Here is a 17,892-nt window from a genome sequence, read left to right as displayed (position 1 = left end):
CAGCTTGCGCGTGTTCCTGTCTCAGATACCCTAGCTTGAAACACAGAGGATGGTGCTTCTAATTTCAAACATTGGGGATTGTGAGACTTTGTTTGTTGGCATGCAACATTTTAGGACCCCTGTGCACCCTGTGGAGTGGTTAATCAAGAAACTTGGTCTTACAAATACCAGGGGTTTTGCTGTGGTTTTGTGAGCAGGTGTTAACAATCCTTCTTCCCTATCAGTGGTTGTATAGGAGGCTTCTTGTATTAGGTCTTCCTCTGGCTGCTGAAATTCTTACAGCCATCTGGATGCTGCTATTTCATTAATAGCACCTTGAGATACTATGCACTTGTAAGCTAAGGGACCCATTTCCATGATTTGGTTACTCCTGTTATTCTGGTTCTTCAACAACTTTCAATTCCCATGAGTAACTCTGGGGCCAGCCTCTCTCCAGTATCTCCACTTCTTTGTGATTTCTGACTTTCTTCTGCAGAAATACAGTAAAACAAAACCTGGGAGGCTTGCCACCTAGCTCGTACAAAATTTCAGTTGTGTTTGGAAACAGGTACTGTCCATGAGCAAATAAATCACCCTTGCACAATGCATCCATTGATTTGAAATGCATCAAACTTGTTGGTTATATGCCAGCAGATCTGCATGTGTGCATGACAGTTGTTGATCAACAGAAGGTCTGATGGCCTCAAATGCTGAAACCAGCAGGATACCTGTTCACAGGACTAGTCAGGCTGGTTGCCACCTACCTGATTTCCAGCCCTAAATGCCTTCAATCTTGATTGCATATTGATGTTCCTTAGGAAAGTGATAGGAAGCATCAGAGGCAGAAAAGATTTTAGTGTGCAAATTTGGGAATACCATTTGCATTTGAAAGATCATCTGCAGAGGTTTAGGAGAGGCTTAGAACTCACAGTGTTTCTACTGGTGAAAGCTGGTGTCATACTATAGAAAACCAAAAGATTGTCTGGCTTATTCCTCAGGTCATAAGTACCTGAAATTGTCTTCTATTAGGATAGTCTGGGAATGACTTTCTGAATCTGATACCCATTTAGTTGGTTTCTGTCAAAGCAGAAGTTTATGGAGATGTTACTTTAGGGTTCATACAAAAAGCTATTGCTGAAAGCCGTATGGGTTCTTCAGCAGTGTACTGTCTCTTGGAGCAGCAAATAAACTATTTTTCTATGTCTTCTTTAAAAGGGATCTTAATGTCTATAATCTCAGTACTTCCACAGTGTAAATCACTGAAGAGCATCTGGAGAGTTTGAGGGATGGGAAAAGCTATTCAACAATTCAGCTATAGGAATTCTTTAGTTTTGTTCTGTGTCACTACGTGGCTGACAATTACAGTTTTCCTTCTTTGTCTCACTTGGTGATGCGATACAAGAACAGCTTCAAACTTGGCTCTTGCTATTCTATCATCAAATTAAGCTAAATATTAATTTTCATTTCTTTCCCCCTTTTTTCCCCCCCTGCTATCTGTGGTTCTGCCAGTTATCTTCAGGCAAAGTATTTGCATGTAAATTATTCAGTTGTAGGAGAAAGAAAAAAAATTACTATTACAATTTGTCTGTGGGGGTCTCTTCAGCACAAATGCCACTGAAGTCCCTATGCTGAGTGCCTGGCTCAGGAGATGTAGACAGGTCACAGTGTGGGACCTCCTGGGTGGCCTCTCTGATGAGCTCTTAGTATGCCTTCAGTGGTGATATCCTCTCTGGCCTGATAGGGATTGCAGGCAGATTTAGAGAATCTGAATTCTGCCTTTGGCCTTCAGTGTCTTAGAAAGAGTGTTTAATGATAAGATTAATTTAAAGATATTATATTTTAATGTCCACATGACACATAATGTTCAACTATGCAGATGCTGGGTTAATAGGGTAGGGGGTGGAACTTTGTAAAATTTTGATACACTTTGCTTTTAATTTTTAATACTTCTTCCTTCCTTTTTTTTTGTTTTTTTCCACTCATACAGACTGTGTTGTAATGATTGCACAGTGCCTTACATGGAGCTCTTCTGAGGTTTGCATTGTTTGTGGTCACGTAGTACATTTTTGCAAGGAAGAAAGTTTAATGCCTCTGTTTTGATTTGAATACTTCAGTTGGCCCCATCTCTACCCCAGAGCTGAGATTTTGCAGGCAGGAACCAGTCATTGATATGCAAGTGGTCATTGACACTGGTCTGTGGTCTTGGCAGTTACAGAGACATCTTGGCAGCCCTCTTAAAGAGGATCTTGATAATTAGTATTTTTAAAAACTACAGAATTGCCTTAAATTAATTCTTTGTAGTATTGGCTTTGTGTGAGGGTGTCTCTGTACATGGAGTTAAGGAGAAATACATTTAAAAGGCCAAGAATTATTTAAAAATAGCTTCATATTTGGACGTATTTATCTCAGAATAAATCTCTTATTTTTCTGCTTTAGCTTAATCCACTTGCAAAGTAGACATGCTTATTTCTTCCAAGTATATTGGGGTACAAGCAGAATCTGCAGTCTGGAAGGAGCCTCTCTCAGACTTCGGTATGATAAAGCAGCACTTAAGGACTGTAGTCTGGTTTCTTCCAACATAAAGGGAAATTAACATCTAGTGCTTGGTCAGGGGATTTCATTAGCACCAGAGCTGTACAGTTCTCATGTGCCATGGTGAGATCATTTGCATTAGGCCTCTGTGATTGAGATTACTGTCTACCTGCTTACCAGGAGCAGAGCCTGAGAGAGCTGAGGTGTATTAAATGAGGTGCAAGAAGCCAGAGGGAACCTCCCTGGGGTGCCAAAGCCGGTGGGACTCCTGCCTCCCGCCCTTGGGACCACCAGCCTCTGGCCATGCTCAGCATAACCTCTCATATGAAATAAACCAGTATCTGCTGGAAAACCAGGCTGAGGCCAAGTCTGCTTTGAAAGTTTGATGTTAATTTTCATCATGATAGGAGTATTTTCACACAGAAAAGGTGGATGATTTTCACACAAAAACGGTGGATGATTTTCAGAGTCTACCTGACAGTGCATTTCCAATGGAAAAAGGACTGCTTTTTGCTGTAGCTGCCATCAGTTTCCATATGCACCCTGGATTTAGTCTTGACTGCTTTTACTGAGATAAGAACTATCAGTGCCTCATTGTCATGGAGATTTATTTTAAAGTATCTGTCTTGAGGGAAACAGTACACCTTTTTCTGCAGATTAAAGCTAATTAAAGATTAAACAAATCAAAATTAAGAACTGAGTGGATTATTTTGTTAGTTTTGTTTGGATTTTGTTCTCGTGTGTGTCATCCCCCTGGACCCGCTCCCCACTCCAATGTGTTTCAGGTTTTCACTTTGGCTAAAGTGAGCTGATATACTGAGTTGTGGGTGAGCTGTGTTGTGTCTGTTAAAATCCATACTGTATGGAAGCTGTATACTGTATCTGCTGCAAATAAAACACTCTGGCCCTTTGTCCATGTGTCTGCAGCCCTCACTTTGCCCTCCTTGGGTGCTTTCCTAGGTCTTTGGAGCTAGCTGTTACCAACAGGCCTGTTTTAAAAACTCTCACTGAAAGTGTCTGTGGAGTCTGTCCATGTGTCATGCTTTTAATTGCAGGTTGGTAATATACCTGATTTGAGTGGCCATTAGGACCAAAAATTGTCCTTTTCTTTGCAGCCCTCATGGACAGGATAGGAATGGACATTTTCTTTCATTGTCCTCTGCTAACCACCATTTAATCACAGTGATACCAGTTATCACTTTTCCCATTTTTCCTTTGTGTTATTTCCCATTTCCCAGCCCTGACTTCTTTTTCTCCTATTCCTTCATTCATTTTCTTCTAAGCAAATTAATTTTGCACTAAAATGTCTATTTAGGTTTAATAGGTAGATATAGTGGTGCAGTCATGGAAATTAGTGACAGCACCTATGTGCAACATGTGAAATTCAGATGTCATGTTGGCAATGTGGTAAGAGAGGTCCCAGAAGACTGGAAGCTGGCCAGCGTGGTGCCCATCCACAACAAGGGCTGGTTGGATGATCCAGGGAATTACAGACCTGTCAGCCTGACCTCAGTGCCAGGCAAGATTATGGAACAGGACATCTTGAGTGCAATCACACAGCACTTACAGGATGGCCAAGGGATCAGGCCCAGCCAGCATGGATTTAGGAAGGGCAGGTCCTGCCTGACCAACCTGATCTTCTTCTATGATCAGGTCACCCACCTGGTGGATGTGGGGAAGGCTGTGGATGTAGTCTACCTGGACTTCAGCAAGGCCTTTGACACCATCCCCCATAGCAAACTCCTGGCCAAGCTGTCAGCCCATGGCTTGGACAGGAGCACTCTGTGCTGGGTTAGGAACTGGCTGGAGGGCTGAGCCCAGAGAGTGGTGGTGAATGATGCCACATCCAGCTGGCAGCCAGTCACTAGTGGTGTCCCCCAGAGATCAGTGCTGTGCCCCATGCTCTTTAACATCTTTATTGATGATCTAGATGAGGGCATTGAGTCTATCATCAGTAAATTTGCAGATGACACCAAGCTGAGGGCAGGAGTTGATCTGTTAGCGGGTAGGAGAGCTCTGCAGAGGGATCTTGACAGGCTGGACAGATGGGCAGAATCCAACGGCATGAGATTTAACACATCCAAGTGCCGGGTTCTGCACATTGGCCACAACAACCCCATGCAGTGCTACAGGCTGGGGTCAGAGTGGCTGGAGAGCAGCCAGGCAGAGAGGAATCTGGGGGTACTGGTTGATGGCAGGCTGAACATGAGCCAGCAGTGTGCCCAGGCAGCCAAGAGGTCCAATGGCATCCTGGCCTGTATCAAGAACAGTGTGGCCATCAGGAGCAGGGAGCTCATTCTGCCCGTCTACACTGCACTGGTTAGGCTACACCTTGAGTCCTGTGTCCAGTTCTGGGCCTCTCAGTTTAGGAAAGATGTTGAGTTGCTGGAATGTGTCCAGAGAAGGGCAACAAAGTTGGTGGGGGGTTTGGAACACAAGCCCTGTGAGGAGAGGCTGAGGGAGCTGGGGTTGCTTAGCCTGGAGAAGAGGAGACTCAGGGGTGACCTTATTGCTGTCTACAACTACCTGAAGGGAGGTTGTAGCCAGATGGGCTGGTCTCTTCTCCCAGGCAACCAGCATCAGAACAAGAGAACACAGTCTCAAGCTGCACCAGGGGACATTCAGACTGGATGTTAGGAAGAAATTCTATACACAGAAAGAGTGACTGGCCATTGGAATGGGCTGCCCAGGGAGGTGGTGGAGTCACCATCTCTGGAAGTGTTTAGCAGGAGACTTGACTGGGTGCTTGGTTGCATGGTTTAGTTGATTCGGTGGTGTTGGATGATAGGTTGGACATGATGATCTTGAAGGTCTCTTCCAACCTGGTCTGGTCTATTCTATTCTATTCTATTCTATTCTATTCTATTCTATTCTATTCTATTCTATTCTGAGAGGAAGCAAGGGGAGTCATGATGAGGAAGAAGAGGAGAAGCAGCTGCTCAGGCCTAAATAAAAGCTATTTGTCTTGAGGAACTTCTTTCTGCTGGAGTAGGTTTTTTTTACCTATAGTGAAATAAGTAAAAATGGGAATTTCTTAACTTTCCTTTTTTCTCTGGATTCTATACCCAAATGCACAGGTGAAATGGAATAAAAGAGAGAGAGCAAGCTCTGGGGGTGAAACAAACCTCACTCTATCACATTTCAGCAGAACTTTTGATGTGTTTTCTGTCTGGATTAAGCAAACTTTGAAAGAAAATTACTTAGAACATTACTACATGTTTTTGCCTTCTAGATGGCATTTTCTTTACAAGTATATATTCACTTGCCACATGCAAAATTCACACGAGGATTTATTGTGGCCAGAAATAGCCTTTTCTGCTTTAACACAAAGGTAATGTAAGTGCTCCCTATATGGATTTAAAGCTGTTCAGTGCCTCAGGAGAAGTCTCAGAATGGCTCTTGCAGTGCGAATGTAACTGTATGAAGAGATATATTCTTTGTGAGAGTTAATTTTTCAGAATCTTGACCTTTTTGAGCTAACAAAAGCTCAAAAAGCTGTTTATTTCAGATTTGTCTGGCATCCTGCAAGGAGAATTGTCCAGTTCCTGGTTACAAGACTTGTCTCCTCTTAGCACACCTTTGGTACAGAGCAATGTGTTCCTGTTTTCATGTGGTCAAAATGTTGAACAGTGGGCACATACCGGTCCCCTGTTTTTTGAATGCAAATCATTCAGGCAGTGATTTTTCACTCCCTGGCTGAAAGTTCTTAATATTGTACATCCTTGCCAAAAATCAAGTCTGTCTAATCACACTGAGGCACAAGGGCTGTTCGCATAGAGGTGACATCTTATTTCACACTAGGTATGTTTAATTTTTGTCCTCTTCACAATCTTTATTTCCTGCCTACCTTTAAAAAATTGCTAAATCCTTTCCTTTCCTTGCCTTGCCTTGCCTTGCCTTGCCTTGCCTTGCCTTGCCTTGCCTTGCCTTTCTTTGCCTTTCTTTGCTTTGCCTTGCCTTTGCCTTTGCCTTTGCCTTTGCCTTTGCCTTTCCTCCCCTTCCCCTCCAAACCTCTCTCTCTTCCTTTTCTTTCTTTTCCCTTTTTCTTTTCTTTTCTTCCTCAGTGACAGAGGAAAACATAAACTGAAAAGGCCAAGTTTGGTAAAGTAATAAACAATTAAAAGATACTGCCCTGAGTGGACAATTTAGTTGAGTATTTAGTGTCAGGTCTAGCCTTAATTTCTAGGCATAACTTGGAAAAACTGTGGTCATTTTACTTAGAATTTGTTATGATATAAATTTTTGGTGGAAATTGCAAAGCTGTTTATAACAAGGGAAGCTCTTAGTGGAATTCTATTTTGTGGTTGTAATATATATTAGGACACTTAACAAGCATAGATATCACTATAATAGGAATTAGCTTTCAAATATTTTCAAACAATCCTCACTCTGCATGGTTGGGAAGAATCACATCATTACCTGCCAAGAATGGAAATTCATGTTGAACAGTGTGTATATTTCAGAAAAGGTAAAGTCTTTGTCCTTTCTGAAGTTGCTGTAAAGAAAGCAGCTTGTATCAACACTAGATCTGTGTTTCATAACCATATGAAATATGAACTTGTGTTGTACAGCAAAGCAATCTCCTAAAAGCCTAGAAATCAAAATAGAAAATCCTTTGATCGATGAAATAGAAAATCCTTTGATAGATGCATACGGACACTTCACCACAGCAAAATGAAATATTCAGTACTGTTTTCCCTGGACAAATACCCAGCACCTTCTTCTAGAAAGCAAACACAAATTTATCTTGGTCACCTGAAGACCACATAGTGCTTCACATGAAAGATTTTTTGATTCATCAAAAAAATTGTATTCAATATTTGACCTCATTCATGTGTCCCCCAAGCAGCTAAATTGAAATGCTTTTGGGAGGATGGCTCCCTCAATCTTGGAGGGATGCGTTGAGCAACTCATGGCCATCATGAAAGCTCACACTCCTTATGGAGGTCACCCTGCCTGGCCCATCCCAGCCAATTTTTGGCTCACTCAGTGATTGAAGGGCTTCCTGGGTATGCAAGACATGGGCTTTAGGTATAAGCAACTACTAGCAGAGGGAGTTTGGGGAGTGTGTGCCACTGGGTTGTGTGTTGCCCTCAGTTAAGGAGTGCTTGTTGGGGTGGAACCAGCCTGAGACTAGCTGCGGACATTGAGGGTGCTGGCTTCTGCTGGAGGGTGTGGGTGGTGAAAGCAGGCAGGCATTTTCATGCCAAAAATTTTCCCTTCCTTCCTCTGGGAGCCAGGACCCTATGATTTTCAACAAGGAGAGTGCTCACTTATGCAGGTTAATTAGGTCAGCCAGCTCCTGGCCTTTAGATGTGTTGTCTTTGGCTGAGCAGTTTGCTATTTCCCCCACGTTACTCATAGAGGCCTAGTCCTTCATTATTCAAGGAGTGTTCAGGAAATCAAGCTGCCATTTTATTTTGTTTTCCTGTAGTTCCTGGGCTGACTTGTAACAGCTGTCACTTTGCTCTGTACAAAGTTAAGGTGAAGGTTTTAAAGGGCAAATTACTGTAGGATGATAAAATTCATGCAAACAGAAATGGGAAATATTCTGAACTGGGTATTTGTCTTCCATGTCGTCAGCCTCACTCTTTCGTGAATTGTTTATGCTGGAAAACTGTAGCTATTTAAATGGCAGGTGCCATACAAAGTTTACTTCTGAGATCTTTCACTGGCCTTGCTTGAATGGTTTGTTAAGCATACACCACTTCAAAATGCATCTTAGTTTGTTAATTGTGTTACTTTTGTGAACTAACCGTTCTTTACTTCTTTTTCTTCCTCTAGTTTTCCCTACACAAGATGGAAAGGTTGCTATAGTGACTGGAGGTGCTAAAGGAATTGGTTACCAAACTGTGAAGCATTTGGCAAGACTTGGCATGCATGTTATAATAGGTAAAGTCTTTATTTCCTTAGAATATTTTTTTCTTCAGAAAGTATTTTTTCTTTTGTGAGGTATTTTCTTTCCAGTGTAAGTAAATATATGGCAGGGAACAATAGGAGAGGGTTTTGCCAACATTTAGCACATATAAAGATTTGATTTATGTTTTAGTTTGCAAGATCTTTAAAAAAAAAGTGGATGGAAATTTTTTCTGCAGTTAGAAGAGTTGGACTACCTTACAGAAGAAATAAATAATAAGGGTAATGAAATAAACTTAAAGGAGGCTTATTACAAAAATATTTTGTCTTGTTACTGAGGATGGACGTTAAGGTGCGTGTGATCATCAAGATGAAATCTAATGAAAGCCTTGAAGGAATATTCCAATGTGTAGTAGGAGATGATGTATGTTATAAGGGGAAAGGAAGCCCTTACAATTTAATCAAAAAATTGCATGTTTGCTTCTCAGTTTTTCACTGTTAGGTGGCCATTGTAGGCAAGGCAAGGGAATGAATACCCTGAGAATTTCATGCATGTCAGGCTGAGATGGACTGGACAACCCATGACCTTCTGGAGGTGCCCCTTTCTCTTGATTGATAATAAGGAGTTTCTAAAGTGACTGTATTAGACTGAGACATCCAAAGTTAGGATAGGTGAATTTCTGTAGGAACTCCAAAAACGTCCTGGCACACTTTTCCTTGGCTCTACTACAGACAACATTAGTGAGACTTTTTTTCTGTTTTTTGAAGCTTCCTGTACATTCTATCTATCTATCTAGCTAGCTAGCTAGCTATCTGCTACGTCTGTATGCAACATCATGAATAGTCATGTTTAAAATGCTACATTTTGCTCCCTTTATCTTTCTTTAACTTGATTTTTACATAAAGCACTGTAACTTTTACACCATAAGGTCACTGAAGGTTGGTATTTCATAGTACAGTAGCAGACGGGTGATGCTATTTTATTTAGCTTTTATACACAATGTACTCTAAGGTTTTGTATACACATCTTTAAAAATATCCCCTCCCCCCCAACCAATAAAAAGTGCATAGTATCCATGTATTTTTAGTCTGGTGCTAGGTGTAGCTAATGTAGCTAGCTGTAGCCATTGATGTCAGCATTAATATTTCACTCAATAATTTGCTTTTCACATTTAAGGTGGACTGCAAAAATCTACTCAGAGAGGGAGAAAAAGTCCAATTTTGTTCCCTTTGCATAGGCTTACAGAAGCATATTTTACAGAAGACATATTTCACACCCTGCTGTTTAAGGTATTTTGTATAACAAAATTCAATGTGCAACCTTTAGGAAAGGTTATTGACTTATAAAATCTCTCAGTGGGCTGATTTTTTTCAACTTATGATCATGCCCTCATAGATCATTCACTCACCCCCCCACCCATACTCTCACAAGCACCAAGTGTGCACATATGGTCTGGTTAGCACCAGTTCTGTGCAGCAAGGGGAAATGTACACTAGCTACTGAATCCTTATCCTGTCTGTGCAGTTCTTAATAGGAATGACAGGCTAGTTTATGAACAGATCTTTCCTGCCTTTCAGGAATCATTAGCTTTTAGTGCATTTTTCCTTTTTCTGGAGTATATATAGGCTATCACAGTATTACCAAGGTTGGAAGAGACCTCAAAGATCATTGAGTCCAACCTGTCACCACAGACCTCATGACTAGACCATGGCACCAAGTGCCACGTCCAATCCCATCTTGAACACCTCCAGGGACGGAGATTCCACCACCTCCCCGGGCAGCCCATTCCAATGATGAATGACTCTCTCAGTGAAGAACTTTCTCCTCACCTCAAGCCTAAATTTCCCCCGGTGCAGCTTGAGACTGTGTCCCCTTGTTCTGGTGCTGGTTGCTTGAGAGAAGAGACCAACCCCTTCCTGGCTACAACCACCTTTCAGGTAGTTGTAGAGAACAATGAGGTCTCCCCTGAGTCTCCTCTTCTGTAGGCTAAACAATCCCAGCTCCTTCAGCCTCTCCGCATAGGGCTTGTGCTCAAGGCCTCTCCCCAGCCTTGTTGCCCTTCTCTGGACATGTTCAAGTATCTCAATGTCCTTCTTAAACTGAGGGGCCCAGAACTGGACACAGTACTCAAGGTGTGGCCTAACCAATGTGGAGTACAGGGGCACAATGACTTCCCTGTTCCTGCTCGCCACACTGTTCTTGATGCAGGCCACGATGCCATTAGCCTTCTTGGCCACCTGGGCACACTTCTGGCTCATGTTTAAGTGGCTGTCAATCAGCACCCCCAGGTCCCTCTCTGTTTGGCAGCTCTCCAGGCACTCTGACCCCATCTTGTAGCTCTGCAACGGGGTTATTGTGGCCAATGTGCAGCACCCAGCACTTGGATTTGTTGAACGCCATCATATTGGATTCTGCCCATCTGTCCAGTCTGTCAAGGTCCCTCTGCAGAGCCCTTCTGCCCTCTAACTAACTGTGTCTATAATGTTTTTACTGTGGGAGCTAACTGGAAAAGTGAAGGTATGGGTAATACACTGCAGTCTGGCTGTTACTCTCCTGGTGTCAGAGTGCGTGGTTATCTGTTAAGAAGTCTTTTGCGTTGTGGCCTTAACATAAACAACAGGGGAATAGTGTCTTAGAAACATGTCCTTTATTTTCAGCAAGGGGTGTTCTTTTAATTCTGTTCTGCTTTTCTTTCTGGTGCTTACAGACACACACTTCTATTCACTCTTCAATTGTACCAACCTTAATATTTGCACTATGAATCTACACAAATGTAAATTAATGAGATTAATTATAGGAAACATTTAATGAGTAAGATTTTCACTTGATTCAACTCTTTCATGCAACTTCTGACCTAAACACTCAGCTCAGTGAACCATAGTGATCTTCTTTGCCTGTGAAATTCTTCAGAGCCAAGAAGCCCTGCCAGGAGAATAGATATTCTCAGTCTTTGTTCCGTCTGCAAGATTAAAACAGTCTCAAAAGCACATTAAATGCAATGACTTTCCATCCTTGATGCTATTTGTTGGTCAGGAGTGTCTAGAGTATGCTTAAAATACTGCTGGCATATTCACATGTGTTACCACGTTCAGCTTCAAGCCATACAAGCAAAGATTTAAGCCTCAAACACAATAGCAAGTGTGCTCAAGCTTTCTGCTTTATAAATGTTTTGACTCTATGTTTGTATATAGGTGTAAACATACATGAAAGAATTGTGGATATTAAGTGAATTTGGGCTTACAAGGAAGACCTGTTTGTAGCTCACAGTCAGTCTTACCCATTCACTGAATGCTTATTTCCTATTATAGGGACTTTAGCAATAAAGAATGACAGCTCTGCTGCGGGCAAATGAGTCAAACCTCAGTGTCTAATGTGAAGATGATTCACTCTTTGTGCTGAATGTGATCATGACTCCATTTGACATTTTAGAAGACAAATGTTTAAAATAACTTACTTTTAAATCCAGTCTATCAATGGAATGAGGAAAACAAATAAGCAGAAAGCCTGTTACCTTGTGGAACATGAATCAGTGCTGTATGAAAAAGCGGTGTGCTCACTCTGAGCATTTTCAGCAAGCAGTTGCACAGTGCTTGTACAGCTTCTTTTCCAGCCCCACCCAGCGCAGGTACAGAAAAATTCATTCTCCCACCAATGATCTCCCTCTGCAGATTCTTCTCCCCCTGCCCTAAGCCTCTCACTGGCAAAAAGTTTGACCTCAATACTAAACCCATTTACTATGGGTTCGTTTCACAGATTTCATTGAGGCTTTTTGCCAGGCTGTGATAGTATTACTCACAGCCAGCAGGGCTTTTACTTCAAGAGTGTCTCATGACAGGCCATGGTAGGGAAAGCTACTGCTCATGGTGAGGTTTCAGTGAAGCCACATCAGGAGATCCTGTTCTCTTCTGTGCAGTTTTCTACTTGATAAACAAGCTTGCAACTCCATTTTCAAAAAGAGAAGGTAAATGAACATCATTTTTGGTGCCTACTGAAAAATTATTGATATTGCAGATGGTATTTTGTATGCACTTACAAACAGCTATGCCCTTAACAATAAGGATATTTAAAATCAAGCCTTCCCAGTCATTTTTATGACTTCACAACTGTAAAACCCAGTAGGTTCAGCTCTGGTTCAGTTTTGTGAGTTTGAATTCACAGAATCCCAGAATATTAGGGACTGGGAGGGATCTCTGGAGATCATTGAGTCCACCCCCCCGACAAAGCAGGAGTACCTAGGGCAGGCCATGCAGGAATGCATACAGGTGGCTTTTGAAAGTCTCCAGAGGACTCTCCACAATCTGGGAAGTCTGTTCCAGTGCTCTGTCACCCTCACTGTTAAGAAGTGTCTCCTTATGTTGAGGTGGAACCTCCTGTATTCTAGCTTGTAACTGTTGTTCCTTGTCCTATTACTGGGCAGAACTGAAAAGAGACTGGCACCTTTATCTTGACACCCACCCCTCAGATATTTATAGATGTTGATAAGACCCTCTCTCAGTCTTTTCCTCTCAAGACTAAGCAACCCCAGTTCTCTCAGTCTTTTTTTTTGTAGGAGACATGTTCAAGTCCTGCAATCATTCTTGTAGCTCTCCATTGGACTCTCTCCAGCAGATCCCTGTCTCTTGCATTAGGGAGCCCAAAACTGGAGACAGTATTCCAGGTGTGGTCTAAGCACGGCAGAGTACAGGGCAAGAAGAACCCCCCTGGACCTGCTGTACACCTTTTCTTAATGCACCCCAGGATGCCATTGCCCTTCTTTGGCCACAAAGCACGTTGCTGTCCTGTGGATAACTTGCTGTCCACTAGGACTCCAAGGTCTTTCTCAATGGAGTCACTTTCCAGCAATACAACTCCATACTGATGCCTGCTGTTATTCCTCCCCAGATGCAGGGTTCTGCATTTGTCCTCATTGAACTTCAAGATTCACCTTCACCCATCTCTCCAGCCTGTCCATATCTTGTTGGCTGGCAGCACAGCCTAACAGGGTGTCAGCCAAACCCCTGCAGTTTCATGCCATCAGTGAACTTGCTGAGGGTGTACTCAATCCCCTCATCCAGGTCATTGATGAGGATATTGGTCAAAACTGGACCCAGTACTGATCCCTGGGGAAGACAGCTGGCCACAGGCTTCCAACTGGACTCTGCATCACTGATCACAACTCTCTGAACTCTGTTGAGCCAGTTAGCAATCCACCTCATGGTCCAATCATCTAACCCACTTTTCTTGAGTTTGCCTACAAGGATGTTATGGGAGACAATATCAAAAGCCCTCCTGAAGTCAAGGTAGATGATATCCACTGCTCTCCCTTCATCTGTCCATTTGGTTATGCCTTCATAGAAGTCAAGCAAGCTTTCTCCTTAGTGAACTCAGACTGATTAAAAGTCTAAACTCTTCATATTCCTTCCAGAAGGCTGGAAAAAACCCAAACGTGTGATAGTATCTCATACAGAAGTTTTGATGATCCTGTCTGATAACGGTGAATAAAAATCAGAAGATTTCCAGTTTGACAATGTTCTATATATGTTGCTTGGTATAAAATGCCAAGTTCAGGACAGTATAATAATTTAGTGTCTGATTCTATCAGTGTCACAATTTTCTAAGACAGGCTTACATTCTGACAGAATTCAAGTGTCTTCTCTGAGCCATGCAATTTTATCATAACTAATTGTAGTTCCATCACCAGACTCTGTGACCTCTGTTAGCCCTGCAGGAGACTAAGCAAGAGATAGTTCTGTCACCTCTTTCGTTCACATTAGTTTCCAGTTTTCAGGCTGGACTCTGCACTAAGTCAGACAATTTTCATATTGTGTAATATTACAAAGTTACTTTAGAAAGATAATTAAACCCTATGAAGATGGTGCAATCATTCATTTTCAGAGATCGTTTGGCTTAATTTCAATTACTGAAAATGTATATGGGCTACTTTCATGGTATTTTCTCACTGTGCATAGGTGTATGAGGTGCTTGAGCTGTAATTTTGCCTGGAGCAGTATTTATCTTCTTATATTTAGCCAGGGGTTTTTATGCTTGAACAAGGTATAGATTTGGTCAGGAAATGTCAAAGTATTACCATCCTTTCAAAGGTGTGTGGTGGTTTCCTTTTTCTAGTATGAACATTAAGAAAATGTGTGCAGATTGCCTTATAATTGTAATTCAGTTCAGTTTTTAACATATTAGTGCACTGTAATCAGGGTTATGTAAAGCCCTCTTTGCAGTCCTGTCTGTTATTTATGCACTGTTCATGCACACGCAGCTGCACACAGCCACATGAAGTATGAACTTTGTCAAACATTTCAATCCCTACTTTCTGTTTGAAGATGGTTAGTGTCCTTGCTTTAAAATGATATTTTTTTTTCTTTTAAAAAGTATATTGGTTTATGTTTATTCATTTTGAACACTCTGCCTGTGAAGTTTATAGGTTTCTTTTATAATTGCCAGTAGTTTAAGACTACTTTTTATGAATGAAGTCATTACAGCATACCTCGGGACGCTTCAACACTTTTTTAAAAGTTGTGACAAAGATCTGAACAGACACAAAGCAAAAGAAACCTCTTTAGAGCAGTAGTCTCAAGCAGAAATGTAACTCAATTAATTGACTATGAAGGTTTATTACATAGTAAAATACTTTGATTAACTTTGCTGAACCATCATGTTAAAGAGAGCAATTGTGACTGACATGATTTGTTTGGGTTTCTAGAAATCTTACAGAAAAATTCCTAAGGATATTAAGGACAGTACACAGCCCCAACAGTAAATACAAATGCCATTGTGTTCTTACAATAGCATTGCACATTATGACAGAACAAAGGTATAAATATTTGGGGTTCTATGTTGTAGAGAGAAAGTGGAGTTCAACAGGGATATGCATCAGAAACCATGCTTTCAACTTAGAAATTTAGAGGAAGAACAAATAGTGAAGTGACAAGTCTTCAAAATTTTATTATTCATGGATGTGTGCAAAGAATTTCAGGAAAACCATAAACCCCTGGGTGTTAAATGACATGTGCAATTCACTGTAGATCAATATGGAGTGACAGACATGGGGAAAAATCTTAAATCCAGAAAAAGAAATGATGGGTTCTTTGTTGATCATCAGTACTTTAGAGGAAGATCGTGGGGTCAGAATAGATTGTTCTGTGAAGATTCAGTGCTCAGTAGCTTGAAAACGCCAAACAAATATTAGAGATTGTTAGAAAAGGAACAAACACAATAGACAATGTAACTTGATTCAACTATATTAATCCTTCATCTGTACTTTAAATGACTTTAAATGTCGAGTTCTGGTCTTCCTATTTCAAAATGGAGAGACTAAAATGTAAAGTGTTTAGAGGAGAACAAGGTATGAAGGTCAAAGGTATGAAGTATCTTTGAGTTTGAAGGCTTTAGTATGACAATATGTTCTGTATAGGTGTCCTGTTTTGCACATGGGACCAAATCCCAGGCCAGCCATGGGCTGCCAGCCTTTAGCAGTTCTGAGTCAGCCAGGACAGCTGACTTGAATTTGCTACAGCTGTGTCCCATACCATGAGAATTGCACAGCATAAATTAAGAAGTTTGTTTGTTTGGCCTTTTCTGCTTTGGTGCCTCCTCACCCTTTGTTCTTGATACCTGCCTTCTGGGATATTGTGACTGTTGTGCTTTTGCTGGGTGCCAATTTTTCTATTCCATTAAATCTGGTTTTACTTCAGCTTGTGGGTTTTTTCTTCTTCTTTTTTTTTTTTTTTTTTCTTTTTTTAAATTCTCCTTCTCTGCTGGGGAGGGTTTATCTGGTGACAGAGTAGCTGCTATAATTTATCCCCAGATATGGGCTAAATGTAGACAACAGGCAATTGCTCTTCACGGTCTTTTCCAAAAGAAGATGTAAAATGAACTGCTTAGGAATAGTATGGATATTAATACAAACTCAGTATAGATACAGTACAACCCATCATAAAAGAAAATAAAGCAATCTAGAACAAGCATGAAAGTATTTCTGGACTTAGTATCTTCTACATAGGTTCTTAGATAATCCTTGTTATAGGACAAGTTGTAAGGTGGCCAAATATGAGTTTTAGGAAAGAGGTTTTGTGTAGTCTGGTAAACTTTTATAATGAAAAAAAAAGTCAGGCATTGTAAAAAATACAGAGTTAAATATGAGATGATAAATTTTGGAGTGTTAATGCAGTTTTTCTAGACAATTTATTCGTTAAATATTTATTAAATGCTTTGAGGAATTCCACAACTGTGTGGATTAATCTAACCTTGTTTTTCAAAACTGTTTGGCAAGTTTTATGCCAAAAGATTAAAAATGGCTAGATTGTTTTAAGAAAAAGGTCTCCTGTAGATTAGTAAATGATTAGGAGACAGAAAACAACATTTAGGAATTATTTGTCAGATTTGGGACAGAGCAAAGGGACTCCTGATCTTAAAAGGGATATAGTCAGTATACTTATAGATACAGATAAAGCAGTGAACAGTGAGATGATGCATAGAGTGCATGGAGGACAGCTTCTTATCCCAGGTGCTGCATGAGCCTACCAGGGGTAAGGCTATGCTTGACCTGCTCTTCACCAATAGGGAAGGGCTGGTGGGTGATGTGGTGGTTGGAGGGTGCTTAGGGGCCAGTGACCATGAGATAATTGAATTTTCAGTATTGGGTCAAGCTAAGAGGGGTAGCAAGAAGACCTCGACTCTGGATTTCCAGAGGGCAGACCTCAGACTACTCAATGAGCTAACTCAGGAGGTTCCTTGGGAAACAGCCCTTAAAAACAAAGGGGTCCAGGAGAGCTGGCCCTACTTCAAGGAAGAACTGTTGAAGGAACAGGCTGTGCCAATGTGCCGGAAGATGAGCCACCGGGGCAGACGGCCAGCCTGGATAGGTAATGAACTTCTAAAAGAACTAAGGGAAAAAAAGAGGGTGTGCCATCTTTGGAAGAAAGGTGAGGCAACCCACGGAATGTTTAAGGATGTTGCTAGGTCTTGTAGGAAGAAAATGAGGGTGGCAAAAGCACATTTAGAGCTTAGCCTGGCCTCTGCTGTGAAGGACAACAAAAAGTCCTTCTATAAATACATTAATAGCAAGAGGAAGGGCAGAGACAACCTCCACTCCTTGGTAGACACGGAGGGGAACATTGTAACAAAGGATGAGGAAAAGGCAGAGGTACTTAACACCTTCTTCGCCTCAATTTTTACTAGCAGGACAGAATGTCTTCCAGACAGCTGGCCTGCAGAGCTGGCAGAAGGAGCCAGGGAGCAGCATAGTTTTCCTCTGTTCCAGAATGGGGTAGTTGGTGATCTGCTCAGCCGCTTGGATCCCCACAAGTCCATGGGACCAGATGGGATCCATGCTAGGGTGCTGAGAGAGCTGGCAGAGGAGCTGGCCAAGCCGCTCTCCGTCATTTTTCAGCAGTCCTGGCTCACTGGAGGCGTCCCAGAATACTGGAAGCTGGCCAACGTGGTGCCCATCCACAAGAAGGGCTGGTTGGATGAGCCGGAGAATTACAGGCCTGTCAGCCTGACCTGAGTGCCAGGCAAGATCATGGAACAGG

At 41.7% G+C, this 17,892-nt stretch overlaps 1 protein-coding gene across 2 annotated transcripts in view; it reads left to right on the top strand.

Annotated features, from left to right (window-relative positions):
* Positions 1–17,892, top strand: part of DHRSX (dehydrogenase/reductase X-linked) — a 186,259-nt gene that overhangs the window by 30,126 nt on the left and 138,241 nt on the right. For both annotated transcript variants that reach the window (XM_068141540.1, XM_068141531.1), the window contains one exon: positions 8,296–8,403. In XM_068141540.1, coding sequence (XP_067997641.1) covers positions 8,296–8,403 — 108 coding nt within the window. The remainder of the gene's footprint in view (positions 1–8,295; positions 8,404–17,892) is intronic.

The sequence above is a fragment of the Melanerpes formicivorus genome, unplaced genomic scaffold, assembly GCF_026170545.1.
Source record: "Melanerpes formicivorus ecotype bairdi unplaced genomic scaffold, bMelFor1.0.p_v2 SCAF_1, whole genome shotgun sequence".
NCBI classification, from domain to species: Eukaryota; Metazoa; Chordata; class Aves; order Piciformes; family Picidae; genus Melanerpes; species Melanerpes formicivorus.
Note: the sequence above shows the minus strand (reverse complement) of the source record. Positions and strands in the feature narration are given on the sequence as shown.